This window comes from Falco naumanni, chromosome 5 (genome assembly GCF_017639655.2).
Source record: "Falco naumanni isolate bFalNau1 chromosome 5, bFalNau1.pat, whole genome shotgun sequence".
NCBI lineage: Eukaryota > Metazoa > Chordata > Aves > Falconiformes > Falconidae > Falco > Falco naumanni.
The window spans coordinates 19,766,173-19,780,768 of NC_054058.1; the positions used below are offsets into that span (position 1 = coordinate 19,766,173).

General features: G+C 39.9%; 1 protein-coding gene across 1 annotated transcript in view; it reads right to left on the reverse strand.

Moving 5' to 3' along the window:
* PDE3A (phosphodiesterase 3A) overlaps positions 1–14,596 on the reverse strand; it is a 256,342-nt gene that overhangs the window by 16,349 nt on the left and 225,397 nt on the right. The window contains exons 10-14 of the mRNA XM_040595656.1: positions 12,850–12,961; positions 9,276–9,389; positions 7,591–7,790; positions 5,168–5,371; positions 1,192–1,347 (exon numbers count right to left, since the gene is read on the reverse strand). Coding sequence (XP_040451590.1) covers positions 1,192–1,347; positions 5,168–5,371; positions 7,591–7,790; positions 9,276–9,389; positions 12,850–12,961 — 786 coding nt within the window. The remainder of the gene's footprint in view (positions 1–1,191; positions 1,348–5,167; positions 5,372–7,590; positions 7,791–9,275; positions 9,390–12,849; positions 12,962–14,596) is intronic.

Here is a 14,596-nt window from a genome sequence, read left to right on the forward strand (position 1 = left end):
AGCTTCAGGTCAATGTCTGAATTTTGTTCCTTTTCCTATTTCTTTATATACTTCAGAAGGCAGTAGCAGCAGAAAATCCTGGTTTTTTTTCCAGACTGTAAGTACAGTAAATTTAAAGGAAGATGAAAAGGTTTTAAAAGGGATTAGTTTGTGACTTCAGGATAATGCACACCCTCCCTGAGAAGACTGTGGCATGTCTGGTTCAGTGATTTAGACTGCTTGCTTCCTCTCAAAAAGACAGGATGTGGAGTTTAGTTTAACCAGCACATTCAAAATGTGTTCCCACTCAGGAAACAGAGGAATAGTGTGGGAACAGCCCTGTGCCTTGCACTCGGCAGGGCTAAATAGGTTATAATGAGAAAAGTTCAATTAAAGGCTCCTTTAGACCTAGCAGGAGACGACCAGTGCCTGGCTGTACTCCCAGGTCTTTGTAAATCAATCTGTGTCTGTCCTCCTTCCTTGTGCCACCATCAACTAAGCCTTGAAAAATTAGTACAGTTGTACTGACAAGCCTTCTAAAAGCTGAAAATGTCTTAAAAAATAAAGTATGAGTTCAGGATCAACGTATAGGGAGCAGATATGGTTAGTCTGTGATAAACTGAAAGCCAATGTTAATGTTACAGTTACGCTCGGTACGTAAAAGCTCTGTGTGTGTGAACAGAGATGTGGCCCACAGGGAAGCTAAAATAATTCTTCTGCTTTGTTTAGATCATCTCAACAAGGATATTGTGTCCAGTTTTGGAGGTCACATGTCAATAAAATTGTGAGCCACCTGGAGTGACTGCAGAGGAGAGCAATGAGAACCAGCTGATGTCTTGCAAAGATGTAGAAGGAAGGACATAAAGATAGTTTGCACTAAAGAAAACTAAAGAGGAGACATGATGACTGCCAACAGAAAAAAAAGAGGAAAGGAATACTTGTTCACCATGTCCACTGTAAGGACAGCACCAGACTTGAACAGTGAAGCCTGTAGAAACCTCATCATCAGAGGTCTTTAAGGATACATCAGAAGCTTCAGTGACAAACAGAATTTCACTGATCCAGCAAAAGGATGGACTAGTGTAACTCCAGCTATTGCCTTCACCCTGTTCTCTGTGATCTTCACTCAATCACCGGCACTAGCATGCTGCAGGACTATTTAACACAAGACATGCAACCAGCAGATACCACTTTGGATGTGCATTTATTTACCTGTTCATAAAATTCATTGACAATGCCTTCTGTCCACTGCAGATGCAAATCTTTGCATTTTGCAGGCCCATTTATGTCAGCCAGTTTGATGCACATTTGGCAAACCAGCAAGCGGTCATTTTCATTAGTCCAGTCAATTCCAACATCGTCATTCACCTAGTAGACAGAAAAAGGAAAACCATGACAGTAATCCTGGGTAAAATGATGCATCCACAGAAGTTCTGCCCTGGGGTATCTTACAGTATATTTAGCTCTTTAACAAAATCACAAGTCTGAGCAGGTGAGCTAACCCAAGCTTGGAATTTACAATCAGCTGTAGAGCAATAAGTAAAAATAATGAACGTTGAGAATTATGAGAAATTAATATTTAACAAATGATGTGCCTCTTTGAAAGGGTTTTCTAGGAAAACAAACAAATTCAATTTTTCCATGACGTTTTCCAAACTACTACTTAATTGGTGTACAAAGATAAATTACCATCAAATGCCATGTTGATTTAATTGCAGCATTAAGATGCATTAACAAGCTTATTTCCCTGTTTGATCTAAGTATGTCTGAAAGTATTCCCTATGTTTTTCCTTTTCTCTAGTTTTCCCATATCTCCCCACCATAAAAAGTGATCTATACTATCAACTGCTCTAATATAAAGTGCCACCTTAAAGAACCACAGAAAGGTTGAGGTTGAAAGGCACCTTTGGAGACTGTCTAGTCCACACACCTGCACAAGGGAGGGCCAGTTAGAGGAGGCTGCTGAGGATTGGGCCCAGTTTGGTTTTGAATATCTCCAAGGAGGGAAACTACACAACCTGTCTGGGCAACCTCTTCCAATGTAAACACAGTATACACATCCTTTCTTATTTTTAAATGGAGACTTCTGTATTTCAGCTTGTGCCTGTTGTTTCTTGTCCTCTCACTGGATGCCACTGAGAAGAGTCTGGCTCCATCTGCTTTACTCTCCCCCTAAAGTCTTCATACACATAGCTGCATCCCATCAGGTCCCATGGAATTATTATATCATAGAATGGTTTAGGTTGGAAGGGACCTTAAAGATCATCTAGTTCCAACAACCCTGCCATGGGCAGGGACACCTTCCACTAGACCAGGTTGCTCAAAGCCCCATCCAGCCTGGCCTTGAACACTTCCAGGGATGGGGCAGCCACAACTGCTCTGGGCAACCTGTTCCGGTGCCTCACCACCATCACAGTAAAGAATTTCTTCCTAGTATCTAATCTAAATACATCTTATTTTAGTTTAAAACCATTCCCCCGCTGACCTATCACAACATGCCCTTGGTAAAAAGCCCTCCCCAGCTTTCCTGTAGGCCCCTTTAGGTATTGTAAGGCCTCCATAAGGTCTCCCCGGAGCCTTCTCTTCTCCAGGCTGAAGAACCCCAGCTCTCTCAGCCTGTCTTCATAGGACAGGTGCTCCAGCCCTCCACCTTTGTGGCCCTTCTCTGGATTCCTTCCAACAGGTTCAGTTGTGTATGTCCATTTTATTTAAGTGCTCCCTAACCTGATGCCATTCACTAAGGATAAGTCTTCATCCCTTCACTTTCTCTCACACCTCAGGGGCTTAGGATTCCTGAAGCCAGGTCTTAGCCACAAAGACTGAGGCTGAGAAAGCATTGAGGACTTTGGCCTTTTACATCTCCAAATGGTCAGTGATACCATCCTTTACTGCCGTTAGCCACATTTTACAATCTCAGCCTTTTCTCCTAGAATATCGAAGTGTGGGAGGGGCTGTCTTCTACTCTCCACTTAATTTTTGAAATACAAATCCCTCCTTAAAACACAGCTTTAACTTTCAAGCTCGAAACAGCTGAAAGTAGATAGAAAGTGTTGTGCTATGCATGTCCTCTGTCAGCAGGTCCCCTGCCCCATACAGCAGTGGGCCCACATGGTGAGGGCTTTGCTTTTGGTCTACATGATCCAACATAACTAATGTCAGAGAACAGTAAGTGCTCCAAAGCATTGATACCATCAAAGTGTCAAACACTGAGCTTCCTTCATTATTCCTTGTTGGTACTTTCCAGAGTGCAAGCCTTCTGGTGGGAGGATGCTTGCATTGCATATGTTTACACTGACTTCTGTACAGAATGGTCTCTCTGACTGTAGCCTCAATACACTAAACTACAGTTCAGTAACTCAATCAATGACATGATCATTTAGAGCTAATGTTATCAGTTATAGCACCTCCACCCATACACAAACGTCAGGTCCGCTCTCTGAGACCACTCTGATACATAAGAGTTTTTGCCAACCAAACATAAATGTTTCCTTTTCAAGGCAGTGAAAACCAGGTTTGGCCACAAGTACCAACTAGTTATGTTCAACTTCTACACTTTTTATTCCATGCATGACCATTTGGCTATTCAAGCAATAAGAAGCGAGAAAGAAGTTAACAGATGTCTTTACAAACCTATAGTGAGCTGGCAGCACGTGATACATCAGACTGTTCTATTAATTTGCAGCGTCTCAGGTATCACCTTGCTTGGTTACAATAGTGGTTACACCTACCATTGCCCAGCCTGATAGATTTAAGATTAATTTTAGTTTTCAATATCCACAATTTACACCTAGTATTTTTGGTCAAGCTTGTCCTCTTTCATGGTTAAGACAGTTAATTTCTGTGACAAAGCCACAGTAATCACTGGTTTAGCCTGTCTTTTATCATTCCTTACTTCACAGAAGTGAAGGTTTTGGTTCCAACTGTCAAATTCAAAGGATGCATTCAGACAGCTTAAATTCCCAGTGCTTTATTGTCATTGTAGCTCTGACAGATGAGAAACATATTTTATGAAGAAATTAGGATGGTGAAAATGATCGCAGAGTTTAAAATTAAGACCTAAAGAACACCCCCTGATATTACTAGAGGTTATGGGACATGATCAGCAGGGGTGCAGATGGAGTTCAGACTTCTACAGATCTACAGATCAGTTCTCCGTCTACCCTGGACCATAATTTAATGTCTTTACAGCTTCTTAAATTCTAACAGAGCAAGATGTTACAGGGAAATAGAAAACAAAACCAGTTACACATCTGAAGGCTTTAAAATTTCAGGATACAGGCTCATCCTAAGCAATACCACAAGAAAACATTTTATCTTTGTCATCAAAATGGCTAGGAGGCCCTAGTTCTGGATGAGACACACTGTGCTTGGTGTGTTTCTCACAAGGAACAATGTGGCAGTACCAGCTCCAAAGGCAGGTACCCTCTAGGTAACATGCCAACAGATTTGACGGATGATGGAGTTTATTAAGTAACTTGATAGGTGGTGATTTCCAAAAAGTTTGGTCGATACTGTGCAATAATTTTAAAGAATGTTAATTTTGTTAATTTAAAGAATATAAAGAATTTTAAAGAATATCAGGGTTGTGATTTTATACTCACTGAATGGAGCGTACAGGAAAGATCTTTAGTGACCCTTCTCTGGGGTTTACCCATTTGAATCAAAGTAGGAAAGAAAGATCATACTTTCATTCCATTTGAAATTAGAATTTCAAAATTGTTATGATTTCTGTGCTTTGATAACTTAACAGTACAATTAAACCAATAAAAAAAATAACATTAAGTATTTAGCCATCAAGGAAACTTGGTAACACCTTTGATTCCCCCCACCCCACCCCGCTCCCCGAGTGCTTTGCCAATAGGTCTAAAGTCCAGTGAACAAGAAAACAATGTTCAAAAGTAGGATGTAAGTGGGATTTACAGTCAAATGGTCCATAATATCCTTAGCCTTAAAACACTTTCTGAAGAAAACTAGACATATATAAGAAAAGAAGCTGGGCCACTAAATATAAATAAATAAAGAATAACAGAAGTGACAGATTACTATTCAACAGAATGTTTTACACCAGCCAAAAGGACATCCAGAAGAAAAAGCAACACAGGAGAGTTTCTGGCCTTTTTGCTGTGATGCTACCAAGCCCCACAATCTTTTCTGACCATCTCCCAGAAAGCCAAAACAATCTCCTTACCTTGGCATTGAATTTGGCAACAAAATCAAAGTGTTTCTTTAGGTCAGTAGCCAAAATTGCCTCAATGACAAGGAAGCGGAAATGCTTGAACTCTACGTGGTCAAGGTTGACCAGGAAGTTGTACTCTGGCCTCGACATGAAAAGGTTCCAGGCAGCAGCAGCGTGGTGGTTCTCCAGGACAGACCGGTCGTTGTACAGCACTGCCTGTGAAAGCAATGCAGGCAGCTGAAAGCTGAGAAACCTCTTACCAAAAGAAACACTGCAGTGCAGAAATGAGAATGATGTGGAGGTGACGCATGAGGGATGTTCAGGTTTGGTTAATTTGTTTGGGGTTTTTTTGTTTGTTTGTTTGGTTGGTTTTTTTTTAAAGAACTTCTCAAGGTTTGAAAATGTGATTTTGGCAGGACTAACAGCAGACACCTGAATTTTGTGATGTTGAAGATTTATTGGAAGATTATTTTGAAAAATCTGGGTCTTTCACACTCAAGGATCTTTGATTCCTGACTGAACTGCATCATATGACAATAGATTATTCTGTTTCAGGCCACAAAATAGTTAATGTAAGTGTGTGTTTCCCTGTTTCTCAGAACTAACTTCACTTGACAGGGATTATTGGTTTTGGTGTTTGCACCTGGCAGTTCTGTCCGTATCAGACTGATTCCAAACACAGAAATAAATGAAACTCCAGTTTGCAACCTGACAATACATATTCAGCCTCACAGATTTCTCAATGCTAAAATCCAAAATTGGTTAAATCTTTACCAAAATAAGATGTATAACTCTCACAGTGATGTCAACCCCATTCAGAAACTAAAAAAAGATCTAGAAAATGGGCTTCAGGGGACAACAATCATTTAGGAAATCTCTACAATTCAGCAGCATTCAGTCTTTTGACAATTTGGTTTATAAAAAAAAAAAAAAAAAAAAAAAAGCTTTTGGAAATAGGCCTCTATGTAAAATAGATACAAGTTTTGTAACTTTTTACACAAATATACACACATACATTTCAGTGGCTTTTCACTTCAATTATATTTTCCTGTCATCTAGAGATAAAAATATCAATCCTATCCTAAAGTATAGAACTCTCTACCCCAGGGAAGAAGTTGCTGAAGTAACTCAGCTTTACAGCTCATCTTGCATAACTGCACAGTAAGCATTTGAGATAGATATATTCTGCTACCAAGCCCAGCTCCTGAGGGCAGAGTTTCAATACAGCGGCACTTCATCATTACTGGAAGTTGATACTACTTGCTGTGAAACAGAAGAAATAAACTAGATGCTAAAAAGAAGTTTTGCAAATTTCAGGTGACATCAGGTTTAAAAGAAAAACAAAACCAACCAAACAAACCAAAACCACCCCCCTCCCCCCAAAATAACAAGAAGAGTCTGAATTATTCCCATTAACTTATTTTCAAACTTATTTACATTAAGGCCAATCATCTAACTTCCCTTGTAGATTTGTATAACCACAAAGCTATAGCACTCATTTCTTAAAAGTAGATTTAAGGATAGCAAACACCTTCTATCAATCTATTTTCCTGGCCAGAGTATCAAAGTTCTTAATCACAGAAAGATGTTGCAGTAATGAGAACTATTACTATCAGTTTATAGACAGAAACTGATACAGAACAAGTTCACGTGGCTTGCTCTTGGTGAGAGAGGAAGTCTAGACCCAAGCTGGGGAGTAAATCTAGAATTTTTGCATCCCTACATGACTTGCCATTAAGCTTTATTTTTTTCTTTTCTTGCCCATGAAATATTTTTCAGCACAGTATGCTGAAGCCAGGCAGGTCAGCTATGTAAAGTAAGGAAAGATGATCTTATAATTAAGCCGGTAAACAGTGACTCAGAACTACTGAATTCAACTCCCAGCATTGGCAGCAACTTCTATGTAACCTTAGGTAAGTCTCAATTCTTCATTTATAAAACTCAAATTATTTTCCACACACACATACTCCTCCCCAACAGATGCATAGTGTAAAAATACATTCATAAAAGACTGCCGCTGCTCATATTCTATATGAACAATAGAAGGTATGTTACAATCATGCACAAACTAATTTGCATGGCAGTCTGTCAACTATACAGGTGGGAGTTTTTATTTTATTTTAATCTTTCTGTGCCTTATTGGGTAGAATAATTCTTATTTCACAGTTACAGATTCTCTATCAGACAGCAGAATATTAGTATCTCCATCACTGAGACATTTTATCAGTATCTTAACAGTATTACTAACTGAGGGTAGTGAGGGTGTGTAAGAAGAGTCTTACTAGTAATCCCCAAGTGAAGTGATTATTTCTGTCACTTTGATAAGCTGTTTCAAAACATTTGGTCGACTTGTGCTTAATGGAAGCCACAGGCACCACTGGCAAGGAGCTGTTACCTTCCAAACTTAACAGCAACGCTGCTTGAGATTTACTTACCTGAGGAGCACTTGTTGCTACCAAAAAGGCATTGGTCCTTCCTGGATGATCATAATCATGCATGGCTGCAGCTACATAAAGAGCCATCAATTCAAGGGCAGGGATGTTGCCAGCTAGGCATCCGTAGCTGTCATCTGTAGGTGTGTATGTCTTCGAAAACACATAACCCATATGACCATGAGTGATTCCACTGTCAGAATCTGAACATAAATAAATAAATGTAAAAAAACCATCCCAAGCCATTGGTACTTTTTCAGTGACTTACTGAAATAGATCGAAGCAACAAAGCAGGAAGAGAAGGAGCAAATTTACAATATATAGTGGAAGAGTAAACACATTCTGACCTCAATGCTTTTTGATACTGTGCACATGATCCAGTGCATTAAGCACACAATTGGAAAGGAACAAATTCTGATCCCAACTGCGGATCTTCCAGCCATCCAGCAGAGCCTGTTCTCAAATTATGTAAGTTACTAGCAATAAGCCATAAATTCATGGCCATGCTAGAGCTTTGTGGGTAATTTGATCTTTCCATTCTTTCCTTTAACTGCTTCACCATAGAGATTAGTCTAGGAGACAGAAACAGTCCTTAAAGTAATGAGGTATCATTTATTAATTCAATTATGGTGCATGTTTTCCAATCCAAAGATTTAGAATTTGGATCTTTCCTGATAATCTTCTAAAGAGCCTTTTTGAAGCAGCTTGAACATGCCTGTTGGAGGCAGATACTGAATGAGATGCTTTGCTAATTTAATCTGCTTGAATGGATCTTGCAGCTGAACAAATGTATTTCAAATAACAAATACCAAAAAGCACCAAAATTCAATCCCTTTCATTCCACCCATTTCACCTCACCTACAAAGCTTCCAACAACGCTTGCTAATAAGATTTTATAAGAATAAAAATGTTTCCTGCCCAACTAAAACATCCTAAAGAGTTTCACAAATGATATGTATGTGCCACACAAACACCACCAAAAAAAAAAAAAAAAAGCAGAAGTGGAAGTGTTTTCTGCAGAACAAACTCCTGCTTTTCCAGTAACTACCTCAGAACTCCCACAAAATACAGACAGGTCCTCTAGTTACTACAGCCAAACCTGGATAAGTTAATATAAAGATGCAAGAAGAACAGCTTCCTGTAAGGAGCAATCATAAAACAGCAGACAAGTGGTCTTGCGACCTAGTTGCAAAATGGTAACAAGTCTTTTTGGAGACAGTGAGGAAAGGCAAAGGAACACTTCATGACAGCCAAGCAGTGGCAACTGCATGGCACTACCTGCATGTCCCAGCAGTTTTGTAATAGTAAAACAATGCAAGGTTTGAGGATTTAAAAGTCTACATGGCTTCTGGAGCAGCGTTGAAAAGCACTACTACTGCAGTTTTCCTAGGAAAAAAAACTAGTGTAAAAATCAAATGGTAACAAACATCTCTTGTCACGGATGACTACAGAGGCTTGCATTCATACACCCTTAAATGTAAAGTATTAGGTTTTGGGGGACCAACTCTATTCTCTTCAAAGTTACAGAAACACACCTTAACATCTTCAACATCCCACATGCTACTGAACTTAAAGGTCTATATAATAACGAGTATCACATGCAATCCTCAACTGTTTGCTTTCTTACAGGAAATTTCTTGAAAAAACCTTCAAAAATACAACACACATACTTGTACATTTAAATATACCTGAATCGCTTGCTGACCCATGATCATTAATCACAGTTGGGAGTCCTGGGATGGGCTGAGTAGTAAGGTACCAAACAGCATGTAGGACATCAGTTGCATGGATTCGGTTGTGATCTGTGATACAAAGCAAAGGACCCAGCTATTAAACATGAAGGATATTTCTGGCAGAGGGAAATCAGCACCATCTAGTGGGTACCACATAGCCATCAATTGAGCAGAGACATATCAAACACTGTCACAAGCGTGAAAAACAGCTGTATTCTATAAATGCTCAGTTTTTCTTTTACTAAAGTTGAAGCATATTCAATGGTATGTTTCACACTAGTCAAGAAAGAGAAAACTGCAGAGAATGTAGGAAATGTGCAATGTAGGAAACTTTGCAAAGAAAGTGTTACACAAGGAGCCTGACCTACGCTACCAGTTCCAATCTTTTAATCCAGTAGTTGCCTTTAGCTAGTTAAATGCCATCGTGTAAATATGCACTGTTAACCTCTGATTCACATGAAATGAGCAAGAAAATTTCATCCACTTCAGTAGCCAAATTCACCTACCTTCTACATATAAGGCAGGTAACACTTACCTGACTCTACTTGAGCAAATTTAAGTGTTGTGCCAGCAGCTGCACTGCAAAAATCATAAAACTCAGGATACATGTACACTGCACAGTTAAACCAGGTTCTTTCTGAAGTTTTCTGGCCAGAGATAAGAGTTCAGAGCCTGGATTCTGTAATCTGTTTTACTACAAGCTCCGTTTTCAGAATTGAGAGATGAAAGTCACCCCAAGACTCATACCACCAAAGCCTTCAAGACCAGATAAACTATCCCACAATCAACACAAACGACTGAAAAAAGAATCACAGGCTAGTTCAGCACAAAGCATTACCTAAACATACACTAGCAAAAAGCTACCATGATGCTGAAAGAGGAGTAAATGCTTTGCTGCACGAAGACCAAAGCTTACATCTGGGGTTAAACTGCTAAAAGACAAGCATTTCAGCTTGTGATTCAGGCTAATTTTGGGCAAAGCACATGTATTTTCTACAGTGACTAGCTAAACACAAAGAAATTTGCTAATCAGAATGATAACCTGTGGCTACATTACTGCTGCTGCTGTTCTAGAAAGATGCATTCCAGAAGACAAAGCACAAAAATGTGGAACTTCACTGCTGGGTCACTCTCATCTCTAAAACTCACAGTAACTGACTACATCTCTAGGTAATCAGTCGTCTTAGTTGGAGACTCCTTGGTGATTGCCTTGGTGATTACTGGAACAAGCTTGATGGGAACAGGTGAAGAACTAGATTATATTATGAAGATAATGGTCAAGAATCAGGATAACATTGGAGATTATATGTATCCTTCACTGGGAAAAAGTACCAACACACACACAAGTCCAGAAACCCTCTCTAAGAAGTAATAGGTAAAGTTGACTGTATTCATTAGCAGTGAAAAAAACCTCTGTACTCTTGGGGGAATAGCGAGGACTGGCAGCAAGATGTGTAAGCAGCCTGGTTTTATACCTGCTGCACCCTAAAGATAGGCAGCATGCAGCTGATGGAGGGTTTCTCAATGCTGAAATCCAACTCCACCCTAAGGCCGCTCCTTCTGTGGGAGAAGAGGAAGGAAAGAGAGGATCTGGGGTGCAGAAAGCACCCTGGACATCGATATTTGCCCTCTTACCATTGCTAGGGGATAGGCAACGCCTGCCCCTGCTGGGAACAGCCACCTGTCCCCTCCACAACAGCACTGCTGAGCCCACAGTTCTAACCCCTTCCATCAGCGGCAGTGGGGCAGCAGCTGCCAGCCTCCATTTCCCTGGCTCTGGCACAGGAGGGCTCACAACCGTGCTGTGCTGCCCCTACACTCCAGTGCTCGAGGCAACTGCCTACTCTGTCTATGCCTAAAATCAGCAGTATCCTGCCTGCCAAGGGCAGATGGTGTCACACAGGAAGGCTTATTCAGAATTTGCAATTGCTCTTCTTACTCACTAAATGTGAGCATGATGTTATGCCACTTGGCCTTTTTATTTACCCCTTGCTTTTCTCTCTTGCTCTCCTTTGTCTTCCCTGTGACCTTCCCTTTAAATACTTGTCAGTGATCACTAGCTGAAATTTTTAACAGTAAAATAGTCAGCAGTGTAGGAATGGTTATTTCTGGATAGAAGAAAGTAAAATAAGGATGGAGTTTCCTCTTTCCTGCCTTCCTCAAAGTACTGAGAACTTCTCACTAATCTCCTAATGAAAAAACTAGAGGATGGCCCTGCCTAGGGGTTTAATGCTCTTCTCAGGAGTAAAGGCTGGATTAGCCTGTTGTGAAACTTCTACTGATGTAAACCAACTGGGATATTCACCAGCAGTTTTGTGTGAGTAACCCATTGTTCAGTTCAGCAACCAGAAGAAAGAAGTGGTTAAGTCCAAATAAGTTGTTTCGGTTTTTACCCCTTCACAGAAACGAAAAATTGGAAGGTAAATTAATTTTGTATTAGACAAATATTAGACAAAATATACTGCTTTACTGAAATGAAACACACTTAAGAAAAACCAAGGAAATGAAGGGCTAGATTCACAAAACCCCCTGAGACACTATGAAGAGTTAAATGTTTTAAACGAAGAGGAATGCCTTCGGTAGGACAGATTGTGAGACACCTACTTATAACCTACTCAGGCTATAATCTGCTTCAAATCCCTGATCAGGTTCAAACACAAGGAAAGATTTGAAATTTGGTCTCTCACTTTCCCAGAAGAGTCTCCAAACCACCTGGCTGTGAGGCATTTTGAGGTAGCTTTCCTTCAATCCTTCCCACTGTAGCTGTTCCAACGGGTATTTAACAATTTGAGAAAGAAATGTATGACTTCTTAAACCAATGTTTCATACATTTTTCTGAGAGGCAGGAGAAATCAGGGTGTCCTATATTGCTCAACACTGGGGTTATCTGCCAGCTAAAGGGGGTAATAACTCCCCCTCCTCCTGTAAAAAAAAAAAAAAAAAAAAAAAGTCTTCTGCAGTCTTTTGAAGTGGTTTGGTAAATTTGATTTGAATTAGTAAATACTTTGGGGATGACTGAAAGCAGGTTTTTCAGTGAATAAATGATTCACACTGGAAAATATCAGCTGAGCTGTAGTTGCAGAAGAACAAGATGCACTCATTTACTTGGCATATTTTTTCTGCTTCACAAAGCTCATCACCTTTGGTAGCATAGTACTGCTACTGTGTAAAAATCCAAATTGCTTATGGGAGAGAAATATTTCAGCAAACTCCAACTGGGGCACTGGGGTATGCTCATCATCAGGAAACAGTCCCTTGTACCTATAGTAGCTTTATATGGTTTCAGGCTTCCACAGAATTTGCCATGAATTTTTATGAAAAAAAATGAAACATTACATGGAATGAAAAAAAGACTAGAGGCTGTGGGTCGTCACCAGCCTCTGGCTAGAGCGCCATCCATTTGATTGTCATGTAGCAAGAGAAAAAAGTAGCTGTTATAAGGAGACAAGCAGGGCTTCAATAACAAAGTGTGTGGGAAATATGCAAAACTTTAATGGAGCATCATTACCTGCTGGGAATTTTTACTTACAAGGTATCTCTCGGTACCCACATTCCAAGGCATGAAAGTAGTTCATAAATTCCCTCACTGGTATTTTAAAGGTTTCAAACAGCCCCATGTCTTCAAAAAGCCTGTATGATACCTGAAAAAACAAAACAACCATGCTGCTAAATAGATGAGAAAAAATTTACAAATTAGATACAAAATCATTCTGTCAAATTACTCCATGAAAACCTGCTTTCCTGGTACTATTTTCTCAAGTTCATCTGATCCAGCTATAGCTGCAGCTATTTGCATTTCCATAGGGATGTGGCTACATAGCTAAACAGACAAGCTATTAGTACCAAACAGTCCTCATTCCTTCATTACACCCTTCCGATGTTCTTCTCTTCCTTTCAGGCATATGGATCCCCCAAATTTTGCAAGCACCTCAGAAACATACACACGTAAAGGCAGATATCCAGAGATCTTTAGTGTCTTGGGAAAAATTTCCTCACAAACTCCTCCAAGGAGCATCCATGAGTCAAATAAATTCCTAGAAAATGGGGGCACAAGGAATGACAAAAGGAGAGAACCATTCAGATCCTATGCATTATCTCCTTTCATTCTCCCACACTGTGGAAGTGAAATGGCAAAAGTGATTTCTTGAAGAGGATTTCAGAGGCAGCAAGTGGCTTAAGAAGCAGAGCTGCTCCACCTGTTCCTGCATGAAAAGATGACTATAGACATCCAGGAGAGAACATATTGGAAGGGAGAAGGTGATGGATGAGTAAGGGGGTATTCATAAGAGACAAACAATGTCTCAGAAATGTAGACAGCGGCTACTGCAAAATGGACACTTCTAAAGACAAGTTTGAACTTGACATACAGAACAATGGGACATAGTAAAATTACTGCTTGACCTTTTCAATTCCACAAATTGGACCATAAAGCCTTTCAGCTTCTTTATTCATTTACTGCTGTTAGCTAAATTCTGTCCTTTTGATGCCATTTGTCTGGTAATGATCTGTGTAGAGTTAAACAATCTGAAGCACGTTTGGAATGATGAGTGCTATACTGGTAAGAAATTTTTGCAAATTATGTTTCATGTTTTTTACACCTGAATGTAAATCAAACACCTATACACACCCATTTCTTTTTGTATGTTGGATATACAAATTGGGACCTGTGAGATGCACCTAAATTTTAATGAACATAAATATCCTGCCACTGTGGATTTTTACAGTAAGAATAATAAAAAAGGCATGAATTTGCAGCATTAATGATCTTCCCTTGCTGCTTCCCCTCCTAGTCACTGCCCAAGAAGAAAAATCTGCATGTGAATTAACTTTGGCAAAGCATTGCAACAGACAGTGACGATGCAGACACAGGTTGAGTGCTGTGTCTGACACCACCTGGGATGCCCCTCTCGTGACACATATCTGACAGCTGGGGGGTCTGCTGGTGGCCCCAGCTCTTACTTCTGTTCCTACCATAATTGCATAAATGTCACTAGCAATGCAGTCAGAAAAATCACTGCTGGTGGTGATTTCTCTTTGTGGCTGTGGCTGTTGGCCATAAAGTGAAAAGCTCTTTATAACAAACGAGCTAAGGAACTACTGAATTACAGTGCTGTGGAAGACATGAGCTTAGAGTAAAAGGTAGGGCCTGTAGAAGGCAAAACTTCACTCTCTGAAAACCCCATGGGATCCTCGTGTACTGAGGAGAGAGTGAAAAGACTGACCTTATGCATAATTTGGATTAGAAACTGCTAGAATTCTGTTTATCTATCTGGAAT